The sequence below is a fragment of the Triticum urartu genome, chromosome 6A, assembly GCF_056163025.1.
Source record: "Triticum urartu cultivar PI428250 chromosome 6A, HENAU_Tu73, whole genome shotgun sequence".
NCBI classification, from domain to species: Eukaryota; Viridiplantae; Streptophyta; class Magnoliopsida; order Poales; family Poaceae; genus Triticum; species Triticum urartu.
Window position 1 is genome coordinate 96,166,728 of NC_141878.1, and position 27,640 is coordinate 96,194,367.

A 27,640-nucleotide genomic window follows, 5' to 3' on the forward strand; every position below is an offset into this window, starting at 1 on the left:
TGATTTTCCTATTCCTGTAACATTCCTATCCTATGAATCAAAGGAGGCCTAAAAAAGACCACACATGTACTATGCTAATCCCTTAGAAAAGTACTCTACTGAAGAAATAGAACATCCGGATGGGCTCAAGCAGCTATGTTATAAAATGCAAACTTCTTCTCTCATCCGCAAGTGGAACATGACAATATCCATGCCCATGAGGTGCAAGAAGTTGAGAATCTGGAGGTCTTACACAAGCAACCTAGGAAGGAGGAAGAGAAGAATGTGGTGAAGAAGATGGTGAAAAGAGATAAAGATAAAGGACAAGGACAATGATGACATGGATCATTTTGATGAATATGCTAGCTACACGTGGAGAACGCCAAGACGAATGGGCAGGGGCATGTGGCCGAGGGAGAATCGGGTTTTTAGGATCGGTGCAGGGAAAATTGGGGTACTTTCTTCACACCACACACCCCGAAAAAACACACGCTTTTCTCGTTGAATTGCATTAAATAGTTCACGCACGCCTTTTTTTCCAAAGAGAGGAATACCTTCGAGATAGTTGTTGAACAAGTCAATAAAAATAAACCACCTCTTTGAGGTTAGGTTGTTAAAATGAAACCATCCAAAACTAGTCCCATGGAGGCATTCTTTAATCGCAGGTTGTGCACCCGCGCTCCTAACCAATAGAGTGATGCTTTATTTTTTTGAGGCCAAGTTGTTACCCACCAAGATATTTTTTCCCGAATTTCTACCATCAAGATCAAGGCCTCTTTTTGTTCAAAGAAAAAGTAGAGGAAAAAAACATAGGAATAGAAAAATCTCCTATAGTGAAACCATTCAAACCTTCGGTTCAAAGGAATGTAGTAAAGGAAATCACAAAGATAATTTTCTTTTGGTGCCCGTTTTAACAAAAAAATGCAGGAAATTTACAATCTATTTGGAACTCCTTTTCAAATTCCTACACATGACGCTAAGATTCTCAGTGGCATAATAACATGCTAATTATATCTTTTCATGTGGTTTGACTTTGATTTGACTGTATTTATTAGGATTTCTGTAATTTTCTATGCATGTGAACCAAACACGAGTACAAAACTCCTTTTGTTAGAAAGTATGCTTGCATTCAAATAATGAAATACAAATATACCCTAATGCACACACAAATAACCAAAAAAACAAAGAGCACCCTAAAATAACCAGTAAACCACGAAGATCGTCGGAGCTTTGTGTTATCATTCCCGAACCTTGCGAGAAAACCCATGCAATACAAGAATATGCATTCAGACCCAAGTAGGCCATTATCTTCAACCACGACATAATCGCTGCCACGTTGCTTCCCCTTTTTTCGCCTTGATGCCGAAAAGACAAGGACACACTGTGCATCCAACACGCCTACACCAGCCTTCGCCATCCGTGACTTTGAGTACCAATCTATGTGCCCCTTTAAGATGGAAGAGAACTAGGATCTGGTTGTGGCGCCGCGGCCGGGCCGATCACCCGGGCAAAACAAAGATATCTCTCTAGCAGCAACACCAATAAAGAGGAAGAGTAGCATAAAAAATTATACCGATGAGGAGGAAGAAGAATCTCGGTCTCTGCACAACCACCACCAATCTCAGGACCAAACCGTCCAGTGCCGGCCAACTTCCAAACACCATAGCCCGCGACCTCGACGAGATCCGGAGATCCCCACATGTCTAGCTCCTAGACGAAGGCAAGAGCCTCGCCTCACCGTGAACGAAGCCCGAGAAAACTTATTCAGACGCGAAGCCGCCCGCAACGGCCTCGACAACATCTCATTCAATCCTAATCCTACTGAGAACCCACTCGACGCACGATCCGAGGTTCCCCCTCCCTCCTGCCGCCGGAGCGGTCGGCAGAGGGAGAGGGAACCAACGGCTGCGCATTCCTATATTTTCTGATTCTCTATTTTATGCGCACATTCCTATCTAATTCTCGTGTTTTTTTTCCTTTTCTGCGTTTTTTAGAATTGTGTAAAAATTACAAACACGGCTCCGTCAACTCCGCGAGTATGTGCATCTGTGGTGGTGTATACGGGGCCCATCTGCAATTTTATGGGGGTAATAAAACAAATTTAATGCCCTCGCCCATCTGGAGATGTGCCTGGCTAACCTCGGTAGCCACCTTGCATTTGGAATTGCGCTTTACTAAATCCCAATTCTAATCCCCGTTTACACTCGTGCCGTGTTCTTCCCATAAACCTTCTCTCCTTCCTCTTCACCGTCTCCCCCAGATTTGCCTCCCCAGATTCCGGCCCGCTTCGCCCCGCCGGCCGCCGCCGCCGCCCGCGCGCAGCCCTCCCACCGGGGCACGCCCGCGGGCTTCCAATTGGAGGAATTCGGATCTCCTCCTCCTCTGCTGGGCTTGCTTGGAGCGGAGATCCGCCGGGACCTCAGTTCTCTGTAAGGAAACCCTGACCTCCTCGCATTGCTAGTCGTCTTCTTAGTCTTCCCTTCGCTACGAGCAAGGCCGAAGGTGCTGAAACCTTGGTGAGACGACGCGCTGACGACCGGCAGGCCGTCACTCGTGTCGAGTCGACGGAACCCAAAAATGGTGAACTATGTCGGAGTCTAGATTAAAACTGTGGCGGAGGCTGAAAGCGATGCCGACGCGCAAATCGTTTGTCTCGCATGGGTATAGGGCGGAAGGCTAGTTGAACCCTGTATGCATCTATAGATTCCGTAGAGCTGCTACTACTAGGCAGCAAGTTCCATTTGGAGTAACGTTTGTTGTGGAATGTGATGCTCTGGTGGGGGTTAACTTCTCAGTGTCCCCAATTGATCCCTTGTGTGAGGATGGCATCCTTCTTAATTGTCAGGACACTATTGCCTCACTGTAAGATCATTGGCAAAGCTATAGCACTGTTAAAATGCCGTTTATTCCGCTGGCTGCCCTGCAGCACCATCGTTTGACCGTTGTATACATCGTCACCGAGCCTGGGACTGCTGAACACCTTTTCACGATATGCTCGTGGTCTCGGCTTGGCATCTCTGGCTTGTCGTGTTGCACTGGGCCTGGCATGGGTGCATATATTGCGATTAATTGTGTTATGCACCTTGGCATTCTGATGCCAGTCCATAGCCCTGAACTGCTGTCTGCTTCCTTTTTTTAGCTAGCTTGCGCCAAGTGTACTAAATATATGTCTTAGTAATAGGTGTATGACTAATAACTGAGCATGTTGCACACAGACAGTGTGAAAGGGGAAAAATGTCTATTTATTCTTAACACTGTATGGACGGAGCATTTCCTTCTTGTTACTACCAAATATGTTAAATAGTTTCAGCAAATACTCATCATGATGTCCCATTCGTCTTTCCAATTAACATATTCTTTTATGGTAAAGGACTCGGTTGGATGTGATACTCCAGTTCTGACAATGAATAATTCAGACAAGAAATCGGCATGCTCCATTCCTAGAAGATCATCAGAACGGAGGAAACAGTCCTCTTCTGAGTTGGTTTCTTCAGCAAAAAGGTCAACTGGCCACAATACCTCCAGCAGTTATAAGCCAGATCATTGTTCTCCTCCCAAGAGAACAGTAAGAACAGTCAGGAATGTTAATCTGGCAAAATATATAAAGAACAAGTATTATCGTAGTCCTCTGAGCAAGCGGCAGGCTTCAAATGCTGCTACTGGAAAAACTGCAACAGGACCAGTCAGGAGGAGGAACCGGAAACGGAGAAGGCACAATACTGATTGTGATGAGGCAACTCGCATGGAAAGAAGGGCGAGATATTTGCTGGTCAAAATAAAATCGGAGCAGAATTTAATAGATGCATACTCTGGAGATGGCTGGAATGGGCACAGGTTTGCACCTCTCTCTCTCTCTCTCTCTCTCTCTCTCTCTACTGTCTATTGCTGGTAAAGGAAAATCTTAAATCCATATAATTTTACATGCAATAAAAAAGAAAAAGGGTACCTGTAAATATCTTCAATTCTAGCATGAACAAATGTAAAGTATGACACAGTTTTAGGCTACTCCAGTTTGTTTAGAATAATTATGCGCATGAATATATATACGAGGTTTGTAACTATTTTACGCTTTTAAATCATATGAAAACTCATGTAGTTTTAACCACTTGCTGTTTGTTTCTTATATAGGAGGATCACAATCCGTCCTAAGCTCATTGGTAGTGGCCATTGATGACTGATCTATTAAAGTAATTATTTGTGGGAAGTACCCATTGGACTTGATTAGTTGGACAACATGATGTCCATGTCCATTTCTTGAGATAATAGAAGTATAGTCGAGTAGCTTTCGTCACTAAGTAGTGTAAGCTAAGTCTGATTTGCCTTTCAATTGTCATGATAGAATCATGCAAACAGTTCATATTATTGTTCATTAATCTATGTTGCACACTTTACTCATGCTGCATATGACCCCCCTTACTCTTTTCGCTCTTCTGCTTTGAAGTTTCTTACAGTAAAATAAGAGTGCTAGTTATATTAATTGAAGGTGTGCTTTTCTAAACAGCCGAGAGAAATTAAAGCCAGAGAAGGAGCTACAGCGTGCTAAGAAACAGATCATTAAATGCAAAATTGCTATCCGTGATATTATCCATCAACTTGATTTGTATAGTTCTAGTGGGAGCATGGAAGATTCCGTGATGCCTCCAGATGAGTCTGTTAACCCTGATAATGTATGTATATCATCAAATCAGTCATACTCCCTACTTCCACATGATTATGTAACTGATGGATTATCAATATTCTCTTTGCTAGACCATATGTTCAAGATGCAAGTCTCCTGAATCAGTTCCCAACAATAAATTTATCTTCTGTGAAGGGGCCTGCAAAATGGCATACCATGAGAAATGTTTAGAACCTCCTCTAGACAAAAGTGGGTAAATTTTTCTCGGTTTTGTTTTCAAACTACTAGGTTGCACATGTTTTTGTAACATGCTTATTTGCATCCTTGATTGGTGTAAAGCTTTGCAATTTCATCTTGATCACCTAAACAACACTTCTTCTGTTTCTGATTTTGTCTGTGTTTCTTGTGCAAATACAGTAGCAAATGGAATTAAAAGATATCTGTAGTTCTGCACGGATGCAAATTACGAAACTATGTTTTCCAGTACTAAATGATCTCAATTTCATCTTTATTAAATAAGTTTCCAGATTTAGTTGTGGTTGTTTTATTTTAAAAAAAATCTCTCCTAGTTTCTTACTCCCTAGCATATCATCGTTGCCTACATTATTAACAATTTTCATGTCATGTTGGTGTTCATAGTTTTATCCATTCAATCCTTTCCTTGTGTGTTGTATCCATTGGACTGATGTAACCATTGGGTAACATCAAATAACTCTGGAAGGTGAGCTCAAATGCTGGAAAACAAATGAACTGTGGAGTCATGCAATACGCAAAAGCTGTCCAATTTTTTTGCATGCGGAAATTGTTTAAGAATAATAATCCTAATATTACTCACAAATGAAATCAAAGGATGAAATCAGGTAATACTTACCAGGTTAATCTAGTTTGCAATAACACACACTCATGCTGTACCTTCCATTCTGACAATTATATATACATTCTTGTTGCCTCCTGTGGTTGCTTACTCTGTATTGAGATGGATTTTTATATTTGTTAATATGGCTTTGTAGATGTTGTAGTCCTAATTAGTTTATGGTTTATAATGTACCTGTCTCTGTATTGTGCAATCTCTCAGGTCTTCCTACTGGTGGTCCTGGATGGCTTTGTAAATTCTGTTTGTGCAAGATGAAAATTTTAGAAGCTGTGAATGCACATTTGGGAACAAGCCTTACAGTGATGTGTCCCTCTAAAGTAAGCCCCCCCCCCCCCCCTCATTTTTGATGCATCCACTTCTTTTATCGTTTTTACATTGAAGGATGTTATCCTATTCAGACAATGTTAACATTAGCTTTCTATAGGACATTTTTAAGGAAGCAACTAAACAGATGGACTCTGAGGATGGACTAGGAGAGGATTGGTTATCTGAGTATTCAGGTGATGAGGACTATGACCCTGAAGAAAATGACTTCACAAGCAGCAGCCTGGATAGTGGTGAAGAAAGTATATCTGATCAGTCCAATTGCTCAGGAAGTCCGCTTTATTCTCCAAACGATGATATTCCAGGCTTTATATCAGCAGATTTCACTGATGCGGAAGGATTCTACCACACCAATTCAAATTTAGGAATTGATTCTGATGATGATGATGTTGCCGAGATGCTTACCTACCAAAGGCCAAAGAGAGAGGTTGATTATAAAAGACTTAATGAGGTGTATTTTGCTAAGCAGAATATTTTCTTATACTTGCAATTCAAGGAACTGCATTTTGAATTGAGGGAAAACTTTGTTTTTGCCACTCTAGCTTTTGCCCACTTTACTTATGCCACTCTAAAATTTAACATTTTACTGTTGTCACTCTTAGATGTTGACAATATATCAATTTTGCCATTCAGTGGCAAAAGCAAAATTTTCAGAGTGGCAATTGTGCTACATTGCAAAACCTAAGAGTGGCAAAAGTGAAATGAAAAATTATCGTTTTTGCCACTGAATGGCATTTGTGATGTATTGTCAAAAGCTAAGAGTGGCAAAAGTGAGATGTCAAATTCTAGAGTGGCATAAGCAAAGTGGGCAAAAACTAGAGTGGCAAAAACAAAGTTTTCTCTTTTGAATTAGCTATGTGTTGTGTGTTAGTTGCACCTTGAGTAAGTTACTCATAAGCATTACGTTGGTTCAACAGGTTGGGGCTTTAACTGCTTTTCACCCTTCACAGGAAATGTTTGGAAAGCTGACTGAGAATGAAAAGCAGAGTGAAGATGAAGATTGGGGTACTAATAATAGGAGAAAGAAAAGAAGAGTGGATTCAGCTGGTGTTGGAGTTAAGTCTGCCGAGGGTTCCTTAGATGTAAAATCGAATGAGAAAGCCCAACCGCAGAGGAGAAAACTCTTCAGAATTCCACCTGAGGCAGTTCAGGTAAACAGTGATAGTAATAATTACCCCCCCCCCCCCCCCCCTCCGCGTGATGAATGGCTGGAGCTCTGCCTTTTAATTAAGATACGAGCACCTCAAATTTGGGGCAAAACGGTAAAAAGAACCCGTGCATGGTGTGGACTACTCCCAAAAGGAGAAACGACAGACAACAACAACCACCACATTCTGATCAAGACATCATTGGCCGTCGTATAGGCGAAACTTCTCCCTCCACATGGCGACACACAGATAGCACACTGTCTAATTGCCCACATGCGTGCGCCCAAGTTCCTATCCATTGCCCTTGCTGTGGAGGGACGGGATGGAGTGCAGCCTCATCTTCAGGAGGTGGGCTTGAGGGAGGTGGTTCCGCTGCCTCGAGCGCATCCCAATGTGAGCTCGTGTCGCACAAGGGCACAAAGTGGGATCTAATCTGTTACCAGTCACCTCCGCAATCTCGTGCACCTCCCTCGAGCCCACCTCTTGTGCTGCGCTCCCTTTCGTCCCTCCACAGAAGGGGGGTTGGATGCTTGCCTATATGATCACTGATGGTGTCCTGATCAGATGCGCCCAAGTGGTTGTTATTAAACTTTTTGGGTGTAGTCTGCATGCCCGTGTGAGGGTTTTTACTGGTCTGCCCAAAAACTGGTATTTTTATCAATTTTTTTATTCTTAATTTAATTAATAATTAATAGTCAGAAAAAAAATCCGAAGAACAAATTTTTATACTGATTTTTTAACATTGGCAGAGGCCGCCGAAATTGTAAAGAAATTAGAATGCAGTTCATGCTATAGCATGTAAAGCTTTTCATTCAAAACTTTGACCAACTCTAGCCTACACAAAAATTAGTCGAGTTAACAGTCTTGCAGTTTAAAGTATATTTTGTTCTGCTGGCCATAGATGGTCTCAATTTTTGGTTGATGTTTTCCATGTCCACATGTATAGCATGAACTACATCATGTATAGCATGAACTAAATCCATCGGAAGAAAAATCATAAATCTCGAAAACTTTGGGGTGCCTCTACCGACAACGTGTGCACACACGCATTTTCATATAATCTGCACTCTTACTGATGACTATAACGAGATTCCTCTTTGGGTTTATTGTGCTTGTAACTGTGGATATGTGTTCTTCACATCAGGTTCAGTCTTGCTTACCACATTCTAATATCCTCTTCATGTTGCTAAACTAGGTACTGCGCAAATCTTTTGCTGAAAGTGAGCTTCCATCCCGGGAGGTGAAAGAGAATCTCTCAACAGAATTGGGTATTTCTTTTGAAAAGGTGAGTAATGTTGGATTGAATAAATTTCACAGCTGTGTATTACTGATTACAGCTTACTGGCACATGCTTATTGACATGCGTATCTCATTCTGCTAGTCAATCACCTACACATGCTTATTGACATGTGTATCTCATATTCTCATTCTGCTAGTCAATCACCCTTTGACACTGACTGGGCCATACATCACATCTTCTTTAAAAAATAAATATAGTATATTATAATCACTACTCATATCAGTAAGGTCAGATTCATAGTATAGTTGGTACTCTTTCGTCTCTTATAAAATATCATAAACGTAGCATATTTGAAGTAGAGAAGTATAACCTGAAAAAAGAGTCACTAACCAATGTCTGATCCATTTACAGATTGACAAGTGGTTCAAAAATACAAGGTGTGCTGCTCTCAGAGATCGGAAGGCATGCATTTCTATCTCATAACTATTCATACTCGTATTTTTGTTGAGTCTTTAGCATGTGTTTGCATTCTCACGTGGTCTCCCGTGTTCAATTCTGGATATTGCTTACTTTTCTTATTTCCGTTTGCTATATTGCAAACATTCAGCTGTCACCTAAATGGAAAGTACTAAACAGAGATTTTATTTTTCAATTTTCTACCCTGAACTATGGCAAAAGTTCAGGGTTGGGAAGGTTCTTTTTTCCAACCTTGGACTGTATAACTGTCTGAAATGCAACCAAACAGTCCACTCTTCCCTCTCAAGTAATTTTGACTTTGACTGACGACCTCAATGCCATGTTGCTGCCACGCCATCAGATACCATTCTTTTTCTTTGTTTCAGCCAATTTTTTCTGTGAAAATTTTCTATTGAGATGATAGTTTTTTTAGATTGTTTTCTGGGTGTATTTTATTGTTCATGGCAGCAACATGACAGTGACATCCATGTCATCCCAACTCCTTGTGAAACCAGCCAAAGTCGAGAAGTGGACTATTTCAGTAGTTTGAGGTTACAATTCAAACGGTTTTAGAGTTCAAGGTGGAAAAGTGAATTTCCAAGGGTGTTAGGGTTAAAAAGTGAACTTTTTGAAGGTTTCATTCCATACTTGAATCTTTGGTTTCTATAACTGCACAAATGACAAATTATCACTTTCGATGGATTTAGCTACAGAAGTACATATGGTATAGACTGAACTATCTTCAAGTACTGCGCTCCTTCGTCACAGCATATGTTTCAATTCCATTCCATGTGTAGAACTTTAAGAATAAACTACACCAGTTTCAGTTTTTTTCTTTAGGTATACGTTGTGGTCAAAAATTTTCAACACACAGTTTGCATAACACTAGTGCTGTCTGCAGGCTGAAGGAAATAGTCGTGTTGCTGGTCCCAGCAAAAGATCGAAACAGAGTGCAGGGAAATCTGGAAGTTCAGGCAAGATTGATTCAGTGGACAATTCATATCTTCTTCCCATGCCTGAAATCATCAGTGTACCTACACATCCACAAGGGAGTCCTGAGAGGAAGCCCGAATCAACTAGTAGAACTGTGAGGAGGCGGGTACACGATAAAGGAGCTCCCTTGTGTCCGCCCGCGCCTGCCGAAGTCAAGGTACAAAGACAAAAGTTTGATTGTTTATCTTGGGTAATTTGCAGATCTAATATGAACTAATAATGACCTCCACCTGGAATAATCTACTCTGATTAGATTTGTTCAACTGAGTGTACTCCTAACGTGTTTGCAGGAGAGCACATCACCTACAACCAAGCCTGGCTTGAATCCTAGCCATGTAGCTGATCGCATCATCAACACCGAGCATAGAGCTGCTTCTCGGGAGGATCCAGTGGCCTTCTCGGATGACCCTTTCTTCGATGCGATCCTATCATATCCCACCATCAACACCAACGACAGAGCTGTTTCTCGGGAGGATCCGGTGGCCTTCTCGGACGATCCTTTCCTGGACGTGATGCTAGCAAACCGTGACATCTATACCGAGGAGAGAGCCGCTTCTCACGAGGACGTGAGGCGGCCTTCCAGCGACCAGCCTTTCTTGGATGTGATCCAGAACGTGTGCGGGCTCGAGCATAGGCTGCAGAGACTCAAGGGGGACATGCTATCATCAGCAGCAGCACCAGGCGGCGCTGGAACCGCGGAGCATGACTTGCAGAACCAACTAGTGGTTCTCGTGCCGACTGCCGAGCTGAAGGACAAATCACAGCCTAGCATCTGAAATTCTGATACTCCATTTGCGCGTTGTCGATAGGAGTTATTAAAACATATAGAAGAAATAGTGTAGAGAAGGAGAAGAAAAGAAAAGTAGTGGCTCCAGTCTAGGGTTCTAGCGGACAAGGGGCCTCAACAGTGGTCGTTACTGTGTGTCACATTAAAGTGCGTCGTCGGTGTTACTAGTATACAAGGGCAGTTGTTACTGGTCTTAATGGGTTGGAGTTATATACCGTTTGGGGTTCAAAATGTTTTGGATTAGAACCATGTCGATGTGCAAACTTTTGGTAACCTCCATTCTCTTTTTTTTCCATTTCAATTTTTTTAGAAAACTCAGTTTTACCTGCAAGTGAAAAATCTGTAGATTCAGTTACCGTTATTGCTACTGAGCTCTTTCGTGCAGCTCAAACAGCAGCCAAGCGCAACTTGTAGCGCTGGGTTTCTTGATAGTGCTTGAGGGTTCACGTCCTTTTTTTAGTGCCATTTTTTGTTCATGGGAAGTAACTAGGACATTAGCAATTTGATCGGGAAAGGGTGAACTCAAGACAGTTCCAGCTGACCAAGCTCCCAGCCATCGGACGTATGCTGCAGTCTCACTGCACTCTGACCCCCCGTCAGGAAGAGTCCTTGCTGCTGATAGTGTCGCTGCAAACGGCGCCGGCCCTTGAACAAATTTTGGCCACAATCACGCAATGACCAAGGCGCCATCGCTCTCTGTCAATCCACCGCCTCAGGAAGATCGATCTCCAATATCTCGTGGATAAGGCTGCGGGGAAGCTCACCGCTTTAGTTCATCCTGTGAGCACCATTTGTGCCTTCGCGAAGATTGAGAGGGCCTTCCTCTGACCCCATCCATCCACTATGATTGTCCTCTTTGTAGAAAATAGGTGCAACTCACGATATATTCATCGGGTGTGTATGCACGTATATATATAGGTACAAAGGGAGTCTAGACCTCAACTATACAAGGAAGAAGGTAGACTTGTTGTACAAGAAACACATGCAATATACATCTCAACACCCCCCCGCAGTCGAAGCGTCGCTACGGCCGACGCAAAGGCTGGAACGAAACTCCTCAAAAGGGGCCGTGGGCAACCCCTTGGTCATGATGTCCGCAAACTGTTGGGAAGTAGGGATGTGAAGAACTCGAACATGACCAAGAGCTACCTGTTCCCGAACGAAGTGAATATCCAGCTCAATGTATTTGGTGCGACGATGATGAACCGGGTTGGCGGAGAGGTAAACCGCAGAGACGTTGTCGCAGTAGACAATCGTGGCCTTGTCGACAGGACAAGAGACCTCATGAAGAAGTTGGCGAAGCCAGGAGCACTCTGCAACAACGTTAGCCACCGCTCGATACTCTACCTTAGCGCTGGAGCGAGAAACAGTGGGCTGTCGTTTAGACGACCAAGAGATCAAGGATGGTCCAAGATAAACACAATACCCCGAGGTGGAACGTCGCGTATCGGGGCAGCCGGCCCAGTCAGCATCAGAGTAGGCGGTGATGTCCATAGCAGTCGAGGCATGAAGCGTCAAGCCGAGATCCATGGTGCCGCGGATGTAACGGAGAACCCATTTGACCGCGGTCCAGTGAGCATCACGAGGAGCATACATGTGTAAGCAGACCTGCTGTACAGCATACTGAAGCTCCGGTCGGGTCGGCGTGAGATACTGAAGAGCGCCCACAATAGACCGATAAAATGAGGCATTTGGAGCAGGGGAGCCGTCGATGGTAGAGAGCTTGGCCTTCGTGTCGACAGGTGTAGACGCGGGTTTGCAATTAAGCATCCCAGCGCGATCAAGAAGCTCATGAGCATACTTCCGCTGATGAAGAAAGAAGCCATCCGCACGGCGAGCAACCTCGATGCCGAGGAAGTAGTGCAGAGGACCCAAGTCCTTAATGGAAAACTCAGCACGAAGACGATCGGTAAGCTGTCGAAGAAGAGCACTAGAGCAAGCTGTCATGATGATATCGTCGGCATAGAGCAGCAGGTAGGCGGTAGCATCATCGTGTTGGTATATGAACAGCGAAGCATCGGAGCGTGTGGAGCGGAAGCCGAGCTGACAGAGGAACGCTGCGATGCGCTGGTACCAAGCGCGGGGAGCCTGCTTGAGCCCATATAGGGAACGGGAAAGCAGGCAAACATGCTCCGGATGAGTGGCATCGACGAATCCCGTCGGCTGCTGACAATACACCTGCTCCTCGAGATGACCATGGAGGAATGCGTTGGAGACGTCCATCTGGTGCACCGGCCAGGCGCGAGATACTGCAAGCTGAAGGACAGTGCGAATCGTCCCGGGCTTGACAACCGGGGCGAATGTATCTGTGAAATCAATGCCAGCACGCTGTCGGAAGCCTCGGACCACCCAACGAGCTTTGTAGCGATCGAGTGTGCCGTCGGGGTGAAACTTGTGCTTAAACACCCACTTCCCGGTAATGATGTTGGCGTGCCGGGGACGAGGAACAAGCTGCCAAGTTGCGTTGCGCTGCAATGCCTCAAATTCCTCCTTCATCGCTGCGTACCAAAGTGGATCACGAAGAGCCATACGAGCGGAGGTCGGAAGAGGCGACGGAGCCATCGTGGAGGCTGGACAGGCATACTCGTCGGCGGAGTAACGAAAACTCGGCCGATGAACCCCCATGCGGGCACGGGTGGTAGGGCCGGCGGGCTGTAGGACAGCGGCCGGGGCTGCAGGAGCCGAGGGCGACCCAGGCGCGACGCCAGAAGATGGCGCGCTGGGCATCTGCCTCGGTGAGGGTGTCGATGAAGAGGAGGCCGGCGATCCCGGCGAAGCAGCCGGTGAGGCCGGCGAAGCAGCTGGTGAGCCCGGCGTGGTCGGTGAAGAAGCCGGCATGCCCGGCGAGCCTGACAAAGAGGCCAGGGAGCCCAGCGAAGAGGCCGGCGTGGCCGACGAATCCAGCGAGGCCGGCGAGGAGACCGGCGTGCCCAGCGCGCCAGGCAAGGGAGCTGGCGAGGCCGGCGGTGCAGGGCCCAGTGCAACACGGCGACGAGAGGTGCCAGGCAAGGCGGGATCATCTCCTGCAGGTGGCGCCATCAACTGTTCCTGTGCAAAAGGAAAACAATGTTCGTCGAAGTAAACATGCCGAGAGGTGATGACACGATGAGACACCGGATCATAACATCGGTAGCCTTTAGTGTTAGCCGGGTAACCAAGAAAGACACAAGGCAAGGAGCGAGGAGCAAGTTTGTGAGGAGTGGTGGCGGCTATACTAGGGAAACAGAGGCATCCGAAGATGCGGAGACCATCGTAAGAGGGAGGAGAACCGAAGAGAAGATAGTGAGGTGTATAATTCCAACGGACACGACAAGGACGAAGGTTAACAAGAAGTGTGGCGGTGGCAAGGGCATCCGGCCAAAACCGGGGTGGCATGTAGGCATGGAACAGAAGAGTGCGGACACAATCATTAAGAGTACGAAGGACTCGTTCTGCCCGGCCATTTTGTTGGTAGGCATGGAACAGAAGAGTGCGGACACAATCATTAAGAGTACGAAGGACTCGTTCTAACCGGAAGATAGTGCCGTGGTTGGAGAGAAGTGTACGGATGGTGAGGTTGTCAAATTCCTTTCCGTTGTCGGTTTGAAGAGCAAGTATGGGACGACCAAATTGTGTAGACACGTAGGAATAAAAGGCTAGGAGAGTGGCGGGAACGTCGGATTTCCTACGAAGCGGAAAGGTCCACACAAAGTGAGAATAGTCATCGAGAATAACAAGATAATAGAGAAAACCAGAATTACTTGTGATAGGTGACGTCCATATATCGCTATGAATTAATTCAAAAGGAAAAGATGCAACTGTCGAAGAGGAACTAAACGGGAGTCTAACATGTTTGCCCATGCGGCATGCTTGACAAGAATGAGCATCCGCTTTATTACATGAAAAAGAAAAATCCTTGACTATGTTACGAAGTGCGGTGGAGCTAGGATGGCCGAGACGGGCGTGCCAAAGATCAACGCCGGCGGAGAGAGCAAGAGGTCCAGCATGCGAAGACGATGAAGGCTGGACTGGGTACATGTCGCCGGGACTGTCACATCGGTGAAGAACCATCCGGGTACGGGCGTCCTTAACAGAAAACCCAACCTCGTCAAATTCGACAGTTACAGAGTTATCACGAGAAAGATTACGAACAGAGACTAAATTCTGAATAAGGTGAGGAGATACAAGCACATTATTAAGAGATAATGGCCGAGACTGGGAAGGAAAGGGAGTAGAGCCAACATGAGTAATGGGGAGACCAGCGCCGTTACCGATGATGACATGGGAAGAAGTATGAACAGGAGACGCGGAGGAGAGGTTACCCGGGTAGGCTGCCATATGAGATGATGCACCGGTGTCCATGAACCAGTCACCGCCGCCGGTATAGGAGCCGGGCGGAGGCGTGTACTACAGCGCTGAGAGCAGGGCCGGGTCGTAGGAGACCGGCGGGACCGGCGGTGGGTAGCCAGTGAACCCCGTCACCCCCCACTAGGGTTCGGCGCACCATAGCCGAACGATGCAGGGTAGGGGGGAGGCGGTTGGGTAGCAGCGCCGGGCTGAGGAGCCACGTAGAAAGCCTGGTGCGTCGCCGGCCGAGGCCCGAGAAGACCCGGGAGTGGAGCACGAGGAACTGGCATCGTGTAAGCATGCACAACCCCAGTCCAGGGGTTGTGGCCAGTACCCCAGGGCGGCGAAGGAAACTGTTGCTGCTGCCCACCGGTGCGCTGCTGTCCGCCGCCGTTATTGTTGCGGTTGCCACGACCACGGCGGCCACCACGGCCGCGGCGATCGCCCTGGTTGGGCTGCTGTGGTGGAGGCGGCGGGACAGGCATGGAAGGCCGAGGCGGGAAGGCACCATACCCGCCCGCGCCAGCCGGTGCTGGAGGCAACGGCGAACGAGGCTGCTACGGGTGCGGGGCGCCGTGGCCCTGTTGGGGAACGTAGCATAAATTCAAAATTTTCCTACGCGTCACCAAGATCAATCTATGGAGTCATCTAGCAACGAGGGAGGATTGGATCTACATACCCTTGTAGATCGCGCGCGGAAGCGTTCAAGAGAACGGGGTTGATGGAGTCGTACTCGTCGTGATTCAAATCACCGATGATCCTAGCGCCGAACGGACGGCACCTCCGCGTTCAACACACATACGGAACGGAGACTTCTCCCATGCCTTGATCCAGCAAGGAGGAGGGAGAGGTTGATGGAGATCCAGCAGCACGACGGCGTGGTGGAAGTAGCGGGATTCCAACAGGGCTTCGCTAAGCGCTGCGGGAGGAGGAAGATGTGTCACGGGAGGGAGAGGGAGGCGCCAGGCCTTAGATTGGTTTGCTCCTCCTTTTCCCCACTATATATAGGGCCAAGGGAGAGGGGGAGGCGCAGCCCTTGCCCCTTCCTCCAAGGAAGGGTGCGGCCAAGGGGGGGGAGGAGTCCATCCTCCCCAAGGCACCTCGGAGGTGCCTTCCCCTTTTAGGACTCTCCCCTTTTTTTCTCTCTTGGCGCATGGGCCTCTTGGGGCTGGTGCCCTTGGCCCATATAGGCCAAGGCACACCCCCTACAGCCCATGTGCCCCCCCGGGGCAGGTGGCCCCACCCGGTGGACCCCCGGGACCCTTCCGGTGGTCCCGGTACAATACCGGTGACCCCGAAACTTGTCCCGATGGCCGAAATAGCACTTCCTATATATATAATTTTTTACCTCCGGACCATTCCGGAACTCCTCGTGACGTCCGGGATCTCATCCGGGACTCCGAACAACTTTCGGGTTACCGCATACTAATATCTCTATAACCCTAGCGTCACCGAACCTTAAGTGTGTAGACCCTACGGGTTCGGGAGACATGCAGACATGACCGAGACGTTCTCCGGTCAATAACCAACAGCGGGATCTGGATACCCATGATGGCTCCCACATGTTCCACGATGATCTCATCGGATGAACCACGATGTCAAGGACTCAATCAATCCCGTATACAATTCCCTTTGTCTATCGGTATGTTACTTGCCCGAGATTCGATCGTCGGAATCCAATACCTTGTTCAATCTCGTTACCGGCAAGTCTCTTTACTCGTTCCGTAACACATCATCCCGTGATCAACTCTTTGGTCACATTGCGCATATGATGATGTCCTACCGAGTGGGCCCAGAGATACCTCTCCGCTTACACGGAGTGACAAATCCCAGTCTCGATTCGTGCCAACCCAACAGACACTTTCGGAGATACCTGTAGTGCACCTTTATAGTCACCCAGTTACGTTGTGACGTTTGATACACCCAAAGCATTCCTACGGTATCCGGGAGTTGCACAATCTCATGGTATAAGGAAATGATACTTGACATTAGAAAAGCTATAGCATATGAACTACACGATCTAGTGCTATGCTTAGGATTGGGTCTTGTCCATCACATGATTCTCCTAATGATGTGATCCCGTTATCAACGACATCCAATGTCCATGGTCAGGAAACCGTAACCATCTATTGATCAACGAGCTAGTCAACTAGAGGCTTACTAGGGACATGGTGTTGTCTATGTATCCACACATGTATCTGAGTTTCCTATCAATACAATTATAGCATGGATAATAAACGATTATCATGAACAAGGAAATATAATAATAATCAATTTATTATTGCCTCTAGGGCATATTTCCAACAGGCCCCCGGCGGGAGGGGTTGAAGAAGACCCGCCGTGGGAGAAGCCAGCAGCGAAGGCGGTGTGGACCGCGCGAGCCCGCAGATTCTTCAGGCGACGCTCCTTGAGGCGAAGGTAGGCCACCGCCCGTTCATAAGTAGGGTTAGCCATAAGAGTAAGATTGGATGCGGCATTACCGAGATCTTCGTTGAGGCCGGCGGTGAGGGTGGAGAGGAGGAGCTCGTCCCCAACCTTGAAGCCGACGTCGTTGAGCTCGTCGGAGAGGGTCTTGAGGCGCATGCAGTAGGCATCAGTGGAAGAGTCGTTTTGGTGACAACCAAAAAACTCCTGCTGCAAGAAGACGATCTGTTGGAGCTTGTTGTCGGTGAAGAGGCCGATGATCTTGGTCCACACCGTGTAGGCATCGTCCCCGTCGCGAACAACGGTGTGGAAGATGTCCTTCGACACAGTGAGAAAAAGCCACCGGATGATGGTGGCGTCAACCGCCATCCAATCCTCATCGCGACGCATGGCGAGGAAGTCAGTGGTGTCGTCGATGTGATCACGGAGATTGTACTCGCGGAAGAGGAGGTTAAAGTAGGTTTTCCAAGCATAAAAATTGGCCTCCGTGTGAGAAAGCTTGATCGGGACGCGATCGAAGATCGGGACGTCACGGATGTACGCCGGGTCGGGGAGGGAACCAGCCTCGGAGGAGGAGGCGAACGGGTTGCTGCGGTGGGAGCGGGTGGAGTGAGACATGGCAGCGGCAACGGTGGTTGGGCTGGGCGCGGGTGAGGTTTAGGGTTTTGGAGGGGAGCGGCGCGGCTGAGAGATGAGCAGCAGCGCGATGGGGTTTCTGCGAGGGAGGCGAGGCGCGGCTAGGAGGAGGGAGCGGCGCAGCAGGAAGGGAGCGTGAGGTGCGGCGCGCGGGGATCAGGGCAGCGGCGCTGAAGGGAGGGCGTGACGGCAGCGGAGATCAGCGGCGCGGGAGGAGGGAAGGCGCGGCGGCAGGCTAGGGTTGCGGCGCGCGAGGGACCGTGTTAGGCTGATACCATGTAGAAAATAGGTGCAACTCACGATATATTTATCGGGTGCGTATGCACGTATATATATAGGTACAAGAGGAGTCTAGACCTCAACTATACAAGAAAGGAGGTAGACTTGTTGTACAAGAAACACACATGCAATATACATCTCAACACTCTTGTACCAAATTTGTCTCTTCTCTTTCTTTTTTCTTCTTTGACTTGGTGTGCCATTTAACTACACAGGATTGTTTTGTTGTTACTTTGCATGCCTCTGATTAGTTAGTAGGATTTGTCATGTATGGCACGACATATATATGTTCTTCGTATCTCTTGAGTCCTCGTCTTCTTTCCAATTCCGTTCTTCTTTGGTGAAGCGTTTTCTCTCCCTGTCAGGACTTCTCCTCATTGTGAAACTCAAAAAACAATTATGAAAAGCACCAGTAGTATTCTCATGCACATCAACTTTGTGGAGACTTCGGTTCAAATACATTTGACTTGTACGAAAAAGATGACATCACGTTCAGAGGGTCGGGATGACCGCCCTCTGACACCTGCTACTTCCATTGGAAATCAATAGCAACATTCAACCAGCATCCATGGTGTTTCATACACTCATCCAGAACATAGAAAAGAGAAGCTGAACCAACAAACGTTGGATGCAGCCACTTACAGCCTCGGTAGAGTTCGACAGAACAAAAGACATAATAAAATTCAGCAAGCAGATGAACTACTTCGGTTGGTCATGAGCTAAGATGCAGCAGCCTGGTGAAGTGAGCATAATTAGCAGACCACTTTCTTGGATGGCGACGACGACGACGACTCGGCGATCACCGCCAGCTTTTGTCATCCAAACCATGTGTCCCGTCTCCACACTGAGGCAGGCTCGGCTCCAGCGTCTGCCAGCCACAATATGTACATTCTTCTCAGCTCATTACAGATAGGCGAAAGCACATAGCTCTTTTGCAGAACCGAAGGAGGCTTACCGTGCTCGCGAGGGTTTCCGACAGCCAGTTGATTTCTTCAGGGATATCTGAATCTGTGTTCTTGCCTGCCAAGTGTGTTCTAGCAGTGACGCCCTCGACCTTCGGCTTACCATGGGCACCCCTACATGACGTAAACTCAAGTTTAGTGATAATCCACTTGATGGCTGCTAACAAAAGAATGACAAAATGTGGTGTGTTGGAGGCAGCAGCACTGACCTGCCCGGAGCATCGTTCTCACTCAACATCGGCAAGATTTCTGTTTCTGAAAATAGGAGGCTGTGATGGCTCACACCTGCTATTCCTTGCTTCTCCAGAAACTGGATGTGCTCCCGCAACGACTCGTCCCTGGAAGATACAGTACAGGCAAACAGATTAACTTCGCAGCAAAGGAGGTAGAGTTCATGCAAAACTAGCTGTTACATTTTCCTTTGGGTACCCCATATCATCCTATCAAGAAGAACTAAAGCTTTCTGCGTCCCAAAATGCATGCGTAACACAACATTTTGGTGTCCATTTTCTGACTGATTTGTACCAGGTAATTATTAAAGCTATTTTTCATTTTATATCCATGTTAAAGTACATGGAGCCTCAGATAGTCGAGCGCTGATATCATCAGAATTAATGGAACAAAAGCAAATGTCTTACATGTCAAGCTGCTGTCCATGCTCTTCTTGCAGTTGTTTCTGCGTGAGGGAAATATCAAAACCTTGTTCCGGCATACTGAAAAGCTCCCAAAGGTCCTGAAGATGTGCACAAAGAATTAGCCGTACTATCCAGTAAAACATCCAGCAAGCAATGACAAGTGGATTATCACTAAACTTGAGTTTACGTCATGATACGTACGCTCTGGCTGAAGTAACGTCTCTGTTCTTTCTTCTCCGTGGCTGCCCTAAACAAACCACCCTTGAGGACCTGCAAAAAGGTACATACAATTCAAGGATGCGAAAGTATGGAACTTAAAGATAGAGCCTGGAGATGTCATTATGAAAAACATTGGAGTAAGAAAATTCTAGATCATATTTGAACCTGCGATTTATACATCTTTTCTTCGACAGTTGCAGAGGTCATTAAGCGGTACACAATCACTTCTTTGGTCTGTCCAATTCGATCAACCCAATCAACGCTCTGATTATCCGTACTGTAAAATGGAAGATCGTGTTGTGGAATAAAAAAACTTGCAGTGACAAGCATTCATAAAAGCAAAAGGAATACACTTGTTAAGGGCGTGCCAATGTTCGGATACCTTGGATTCCAAGCAGGATCGACTAGTATGACACGAGCTGCCTTGGTGAGTGTAAGTCCAAGACCACCGACTTTTGTGGTCAGTAAAAATATTTGACCTCCGTAGCCCTCTTGAAAATCCTGGATATGCAAATGCATAATACGTAAGCAACATAGCATATATAATTGAGTTCATTGCCTAACATAACATAGAAAAAGGGAAGTGAGAATAGGAACCTTCACAATCCTTTCCCTCTCGGAAATATCAGTGATGCCACCATCCATGCGAGAAAAGTCGTAGCCCTCTAATATTATAGCTTCCTTTTGCAATAATTGAATGTGTTACAACAGATGACAATCCACGTCTCAAAACTACTTTTTATGGTATACTGTAGTACATACTCAACGAAAATGGGAATGTATATTCTGATGCCAGCACTAGATCAGACATGCCAAAAGCCACCAGTTATGCTAAGATAATATTTTATCTCAAGTACTACTTGTCTATTGAACGGAACTTGAATGTGATATGCCTCTTCTGTTGCACACAAGTGTCTAAGACTCGACGTAACAGTAAGACGTGCACATATTTTAACATCAGTATATTTTGTAAGCAGAAATTACCCATTTACTCTATTAACAGAGTTTATCATGTACTACCTCTGTAAACAAATACAAGACGTCTTAGAGACTTAACACAAGTCTCCAAAACGTCTTATATTTGTTTACAGAGGGAGTACGTGAATATACAAAAACAACAATGTATATAAAATAGTACTACCTCCGTCCCGAAAAGCTTGTCTTAGATTATCTAGATATGGATGTATCTAACACTAAAACGTGTCTAGATACATCTGTATCTAGACAAATCTAAGACAAGCTTTTTGGGACCGAGTGAGTAGATCTAATTTGAATGTTATAGTATAACACAAAAACACGGCATGCACTCCAAGAATTGACAACAGACCTGAATAAGGTTTAGCATTTTACAAGTCTGAGAAAATATCAGAACATTGTGGCCCTCTTCAAGAAGATTCGGCTGCAACATCAACATTAACCATTTGAGTTTGCATAAAGAAATAGTTGGAGTACATTACTAACAACTAATATGCTTCAATGAATGCTTACCAACAAAGACAGGATAAAAGATAACTTGCATGAGACTTCCTGACTGAATTGTACTGCATCATCATCATGAGCCATATCTGCGAGGTTCATGGCCATTTTTTCAACCATCACTATATCCTGAGTACTAAAATCTCCATCCATGCCTTCCAAGATGTCCCCAGCAGCTCTCTGAGTGCATATCAGTGGGTGATCACATATTTTTTTCAATACCTGTAAGGAAAAACGTGAAACGGACATAATTGCACAAAAGAATGTGCACAGAAGAATTCCTCAAAAATGTGCACAGAAAAACAAATGACAAATTAAGGCCATACAATTAGCAAATGCTGCCTCCCATACAACCTCCATTTTACTTTATAAGTGTATTTTTGGTTTAGCTCAGAGGTAACGGATAGGATTAATAGTAAGGGAACATTATTGTCTTAGAATAGTTAGTCAAGATGCAAGTTTAACAATAAATGATGAAGAGACTGAGAGATAAATGAGGGCAAGAGATAGAAAAAGTCATCATTTCTACAAGCATGCCTTATATTTTGATATAATATTGCAAACTCTTTTGAATCAGAGCAAGTATATGAATGAGCATACATAAGCAGAGCTAAAGGAGTAGATGACAGCAACAAGAGAACAAACAAAGTTCGACAAGATGGATGCAAAGAGAAGGCTTTGGAGCTTATGCTTACATTAAGAGCAGCCAAGGGATTTCCTTCCGATTCAAATTGAACTAGCTCACTGTTCAGAAAAGCTTCATATAGACGTCTCTGCACCCAAAAAACAGACAAATTGCAAAATTGTCATTCGCCCAATTACTCGACCAGTTTTGCATTAGCGACACCAAAATTTATAGTACCTGGCAATCTGTTAATTTCAGCCAGATAATTAGCTCATCCTTCTTTGGAAGCTTTTTATCATCTGTCAACCCAGTCTCAAGGGACACTTCACTTTTCATGCGTCGCAAGAAATTTGGCTTTATCCGTTCTCTTAATTCCTGTGAAACAAAGTTAATTATGAAAGAAGAATTATAATAGGTGTAAGTTCAGACGACTACAAGTAATTATCCAGATTCAGATGGCTTAATCTAAATGGCTTGCCCTCTCATGGTTCAACTAGAAGTCAACATTAGATAATGTGGAATTGAAATGCAGTTCAGTTAGAGAATTGCTTTCACATGTCAAACCAGAGACGAAAGTACTACTTAGCTAATATAGGAATACATTATGCACATCTTAGAGATCAGCATGTTGAGCTTGTAATTTCTCAACAAATCACAATGACAAGAAGTAATGGCATTGCACATGGTGGAATATATCAAACATGATCACCATTTATACAGTACTAAAATGCGGACATACCAAAAAGTAAGAAACAACGCTGACACACTAAAGTCTATCTGTCAATTGGACTCAAACACACAAAGATGACAGGTACCTTCGCTGCATTTGAGCGTATGTGCTTCTCTCGATTGCTTGCGGTCTTGTCATTTCCTCGACTGATAGGCCGTTGATACCTTGTTCTGAACCTCCCAAAATAGAGAAATAAATAACACTACATGGTGCAAAGTAAAGCAGCATCACTAATGCAGGAAAACAAGGGAGTAAGTAAATTACTCTTCCTCATCACCCATGGCTTCCGGGCAACAGAAATTGAAAATCGCCCACATTTTCTACAAGAGTATGCATGCTTATTTGCATCAGTAATAGGAGGACAAAGTACATAGGAGCATGTAAAGTACGGGGTTTTAGAAATTTCAGCTAGGTGGTACCATCAAGCTTATTTTGAAATCTTTTTTTTTGCGGGTAAAGCTTATTTTAAAATCAACAGGGATTAATCTGCATCAATTTGGGGGGGGGGGGGGGGGGGGCGAAATGTCGTGAAATAGGAGATCCTACTCGCATATCATGTGGCTGAGGCCGACAACTTAAAGCTCCTTGATTCAATGGGTGAGAAGTGTCTTTGGGGCGACGACTAGCACCTTCCAGATCAAACTGGAATGGAACAACCCTGCCAAAAAGGCAGAAACCTGCACCAACTTGATATCGAGAATATTGCATCACTAACTTGATATCGAGATATATTTTGGCTGAAGGAAACAAGTGCCAGTGTAGTTTGCAGATTACTACTAGCTTGGAAACAAGTATAATTAAGCACACGATACAATAGCAACAAAACAAATTCGATTATTGGGTCGCATCAGATGATATATGATTGGTTTCAGCACCTTACTATGCAGGAACGATGCAGTTTTCAGAATAATCTCTGCAGCGTAGCTAGTACTAGTAGGCTAATAGTAGCATTCATCCACAACAACCTTCCTAACGCTAGCAAGTATAATTAAGGGAGAAACAGAGCCGATGATGGTGAGAATGAGATCAATACGAACTAACAGGTCTTGTTATGATCAATCAATTAAGTGAGAAACAATTTAACGAGAAGAACGAGTGGATGTCAATGGGTTCGAGGGAGGGAGGGGACCTGCATGGTCTTGCCGAGTCCCATGTCGTCCCCTAGGATCCCGCCGGTTCCCCTGCAGTGCAGCGACCAGAGCCAACTGAGCCCATCGTGCTGGTGGGCGTAGAGCATCTTGAATACCCTCCCTGGGAGCCTGTACAGCGGCGGGCCCCATCTCAAAGTCCTCCTCCAGTCCTCCTCCTTCTCCTCGTCGCCGTCGATGTCATGGTGGTTTTCCACCTCTTTCTTTCGAAAAGGGACGCTTTATTACTTAAAAGATTTAAGCATTACACCCGGCCTCTGCATAATTAAGACACACACAGCCAAATAAGATAAGATCCTCACACACAAAATAAAAATAAAAGGACTGTCTACTTTACATCTGGATGAAAATAAATTTGCTTTCAATCATATTTTTTCCGCCAGTTCAAGGAAGGATGACAAGTGTCCCTGTCCTGTGTCTCCTGTCCTCTGTTTGCTCCTTGTTGTCCGGCTTTTAAACACACTCGCATCATCATGTTAACGGGTCTACACCCCAACTCTTTTCAACCCGTACAGGAAAGCAGCAAGAAAGGAGAAAAATAACCCAAAGTTACAGGCAAAACTTTCCCATGTCCACTATTCTAAAACTAACAACACACGACCAAAATGAAATGAAAAATACAATCTGGAAAAGAACTAAAATTCCACTAAAGAATTTAGATGTAATATCCACTAAAAATGCACTGTAAAAATCTTTATGTCCACTAAGAATTACAATGTAAAAATCCATTAAAATTACACTAAGATTTGTTAGAGTTATAATATAAGTCATGTACCCCTTTGTATTTATCCCGTTGTATAAGGGGTTTCCTGCATATGTTCCACACCTATACATGTATATATATCGGCCTATGGCCTCATGGGAATACAAGTTGCATATTCCTAACATGGTATTAGAGCTAGGTCAATTTTTTGCACACTGCAACTCGTGCTATTGATCCGTCGATCGCAGCCGCCGGCCTCGATCTCCTGTTTCCGCTCGTCTGGCTCCCGATCGAAGCTCTCCCTCGATCTCCCGGAGTCTCCCGTATCGGATCGATCTAGTCCGGCTCGTCTCGCTCCCGATCGAAGCCCCCCTCGATCTCCTGGAGTCTTCGATCGGATCGATCCCCAGCCAGCCTCGCTCCCCAGCCGGCCCGCTCGTCCCGCTTGGCAGCCGGCCCGCTAGTCCCGGTTGCAGCTCCCAGCCGGCCTGCCCGCTCGTCCTGCTTGCAGCTCCCAGCCAGCCGGCCTGATCTCCTGCTCCCGCTGGCCCTGGTCCCTGCGTTTCTTCAGCCGTCGACTGCCAGCTGCCCCTTGATCAAAAAAATGTCTGCTGCATCGGGCTATGTTGCTGTCCCTCGCTGTCCGGTGATCTTTGATGGTACTAACTACACCGAGTTTACTGGCTTCATGCGCATTCACATGCGTGGCATCCGTCTCTGGGGTGTTCTTTCTGGCGAGGTCTGCTGTCCGCCACGTCCGGTTCCTCCGGTTGCCCCTACTCCGCCGACTCCATTGGTTCTTCCTATGGATGCTAATCAGGCCGCCAAGGATGCGGCTAAGCTTGCTGATGAGGCTGCTGATTGTGCTTATGATGAGAGGGTTTTGGCTTATGACGAGGCTCTTCAGACGTATCATGGTGCTCTATCTGTTTACACCCAGTGGCTTGATGATGATGCTCGTGCTGCAGCTGTTCTCACTGCTAGTGTTCTGCCTCAGTTTGCTTCTGAGTTTCTGGGTCTTCCTACTGTCTTTGAGATGTGGACCAGTCTTCATCATCGCTATGAGCCCTCTGGTGATGCCTTATACCTTTCTGTGGTCCGTCAGGAGCATGCTCTTCAGCAGGGTGACTCTACTGTTGATGACTTCTATGCACAGAGTTCTGCTATCTGGCGCTAGCTTGATTCTCTCCGCAGTGCTGGTTGTCGTACTGGCCCTTGTTGCCAGGCTGTCCAGGCCAATTTGGAGTTTCATCGCGTCTACGAGTTCCTGTCTCGGCTCCGTAAGGAGTTTGAGCCCCGGCGTGCTCAGTTGTTTGCTCGTGGCCGTATTTCTCTCATGGAGGCGCTTTCTGAGATTCGTGCGGAGGAGACTCGCTTACGTGGTGCTGGTTTGCTGGAGGTTCCCTTTGTGCTCGCTACTCGGTCTTCTTCCACGCCACTTGCTGCACCGACCCCTTCTCGCTCTAGTGCTCCGTCGCTCTTGCCCACTCCTTCTGGAGGCTCAGGTCTCCCCCGTCCACATTGCGACTACTGCAAGAATGATGGTCATATTGAGTCCCAGTGCTACACGAAGAGGAAACACCTGCGCAAGGCGCGATCATCATCTTCAGGGACTTCGTCATCTACCTCGACAGCTTCAGCCATTGCTTTGACTGAGCAGGATATTCTGAGACTTAAGCGTCTGCTTGCGGCTTCAGGTTCTTCCTCGACGGATACTGCTGGTTCTGTGACTGATGCTTCTCGCACTGAGCAACCGCCCTCTACACAGTCAGGTACATCCCCATGGGTTCTGGACTCTGGAGCTTCTTTTCATATGTCTTCTCATTCTTCCACTTTGTCCTCTCTTCGATCACTGGATTCTCATGTTCATGTCTTCACTGCTGATGGTACTCCACTTTCTGTTGCTAGTAGAGGCAATCTTACCACTCCTTATTCTGTTCCTGATGCTGCTCATGTTCGTCGACTTACCATGAATCTGTTTTCTGCTGGTCAACTTACTGATTCTAGTTGTCGCGTCATCCTTGACGTTGACTCTTGTTCTGTCCAGGACCATCGCACGCACACTCTGGTTGGGGCTGGCCCTCGCCGCCGTGATTCTCAGGGTCTTTGGAAGTTGGACTGGCTTCATGTTCCTTCCGCTGCCACCACCATTGCCAGTTCCTCCGCTTCAGTCGCCTTCTTTACTGGTTCCTTCAAGCAGTGGCATCATCCCCTTGGTCATCTGTGTGGTTCTCGGTTGTCGTCTTTAGTTCGTCGAGGTCTTCTGGGGTCTGTCTCAGGAAATGTCTCTTTAGAGTGTCAGGGTTGTCGTCTTGGCAAGCAGATTCAGTTACCATATTCACATAGTGAGTCAGTGTCTAAGCGTCCTTTCGATTTAGTCCATTCTGATGTATGGGGTCCGGCTCCTTTCGCTTCGAAAGGTGGTCATAAATACTATATTATTTTCATAGATGATTTCTCTCGTTACACATGGCTTTATTTCATGACTTCTCATAGTGAGGTGTTGTCTATTTATAAGCGTTGTGCTGCCATGGTTCATACTCAGTTCTCTTCACCCATTCGTGTTTTTCGTGCTGACTCCGCTGGCGAGTATATCTCTAAGATGTTGCGTGGTGTTCTTGCTGAGCAAGGAACTCTCTCTCAATTCTCTTGTCCCGGTGCTCATGCTCAGAATGGTGTGACTGAGCGAAAGTATCGACATCTTCTTGAGACGGCTCGTGCATTGATGATTGCTGCCTCTCTCCCGCCTCATTTTTGGGCTGAGGCCGTCTTCACCTCCACCTATCTTATCAATATACAGCCTTCCGCCGCTCTACAGGGTGGTGTTCCTTTCGAGCATCTTTTTGATCGTTCTCCTGATTATTTGATGCTTCACTTGTTTGGTTGTGTTTGCTATGTTCTTCTCGCTCCTCGCGAACGCACCAAACTGACCGCTCAGTCTGTTGAGTGTGTCTTCTTAGGCTACAGTGATGAGCATAAGGGCTATCGTTGTTGGGATCCTATCGGTCTTTGGATGCGTATCTCTCGAGACGTGACTTTTGATGAGTCTCGTCCCTTC

General features: G+C 46.2%; 2 protein-coding genes and 1 pseudogene across 6 annotated transcripts; 2 read left to right on the top strand and 1 right to left on the bottom strand.

Annotated features, from left to right (window-relative positions):
- Nucleotides 1-2,127: 2,127 nt before the first annotated feature.
- PRHA (pathogenesis related homeodomain protein A) lies at nt 2,128-10,696 on the top strand. 4 transcript variants are annotated; one of them, XM_048680066.2, is made up of 11 exons: nt 2,128-2,408; nt 3,350-3,813; nt 4,481-4,646; nt 4,729-4,846; nt 5,673-5,788; nt 5,896-6,246; nt 6,746-6,946; nt 8,139-8,228; nt 8,595-8,645; nt 9,541-9,789; nt 9,923-10,696. In XM_048680066.2, the coding sequence occupies exons 2-11, from the start codon at nt 3,383-3,385 to the stop codon at nt 10,406-10,408; spliced, it is 2,259 nt and encodes a 752-aa protein (XP_048536023.1). In that variant the 5' UTR covers nt 2,128-2,408; nt 3,350-3,382; the 3' UTR covers nt 10,409-10,696. The 4 variants fall into 4 exon arrangements, with proteins under 4 accessions (XP_048536023.1, XP_048536022.1, XP_048536024.1 ...); XM_048680065.2 differs by having other exon boundaries at nt 5,896-6,222; nt 6,713-6,946; XM_048680067.2 differs by having other exon boundaries at nt 5,896-6,222.
- Nucleotides 10,697-18,612: 7,916 nt separating this feature from the next.
- Nucleotides 18,613-24,650, bottom strand: LOC125516593 (SNF2 domain-containing protein ENL1-like; annotated as a pseudogene). The gene is made up of 16 exons (XR_015609227.1): nt 24,618-24,650; nt 23,861-24,082; nt 22,996-23,051; nt 22,817-22,907; nt 22,239-22,376; nt 22,072-22,149; nt 21,389-21,598; nt 21,228-21,299; nt 20,498-20,581; nt 20,283-20,401; nt 20,066-20,177; nt 19,883-19,951; nt 19,685-19,779; nt 19,256-19,384; nt 19,040-19,160; nt 18,613-18,952 (listed from the first exon to the last, which is right to left on the bottom strand). The product of XR_015609227.1 is annotated as an SNF2 domain-containing protein ENL1-like (transcript).
- Nucleotides 24,651-25,839: 1,189 nt separating this feature from the next.
- On the top strand, nt 25,840-26,742 carry LOC147964200 (uncharacterized). Its single transcript, XM_087531208.1, has 2 exons — nt 25,840-26,354; nt 26,630-26,742. The coding sequence occupies exons 1-2, from the start codon at nt 25,919-25,921 to the stop codon at nt 26,674-26,676; spliced, it is 483 nt and encodes a 160-aa protein (XP_087387334.1). The 5' UTR covers nt 25,840-25,918; the 3' UTR covers nt 26,677-26,742.
- The last annotated feature ends 898 nt before the right edge of the window (nt 26,743-27,640 follow it).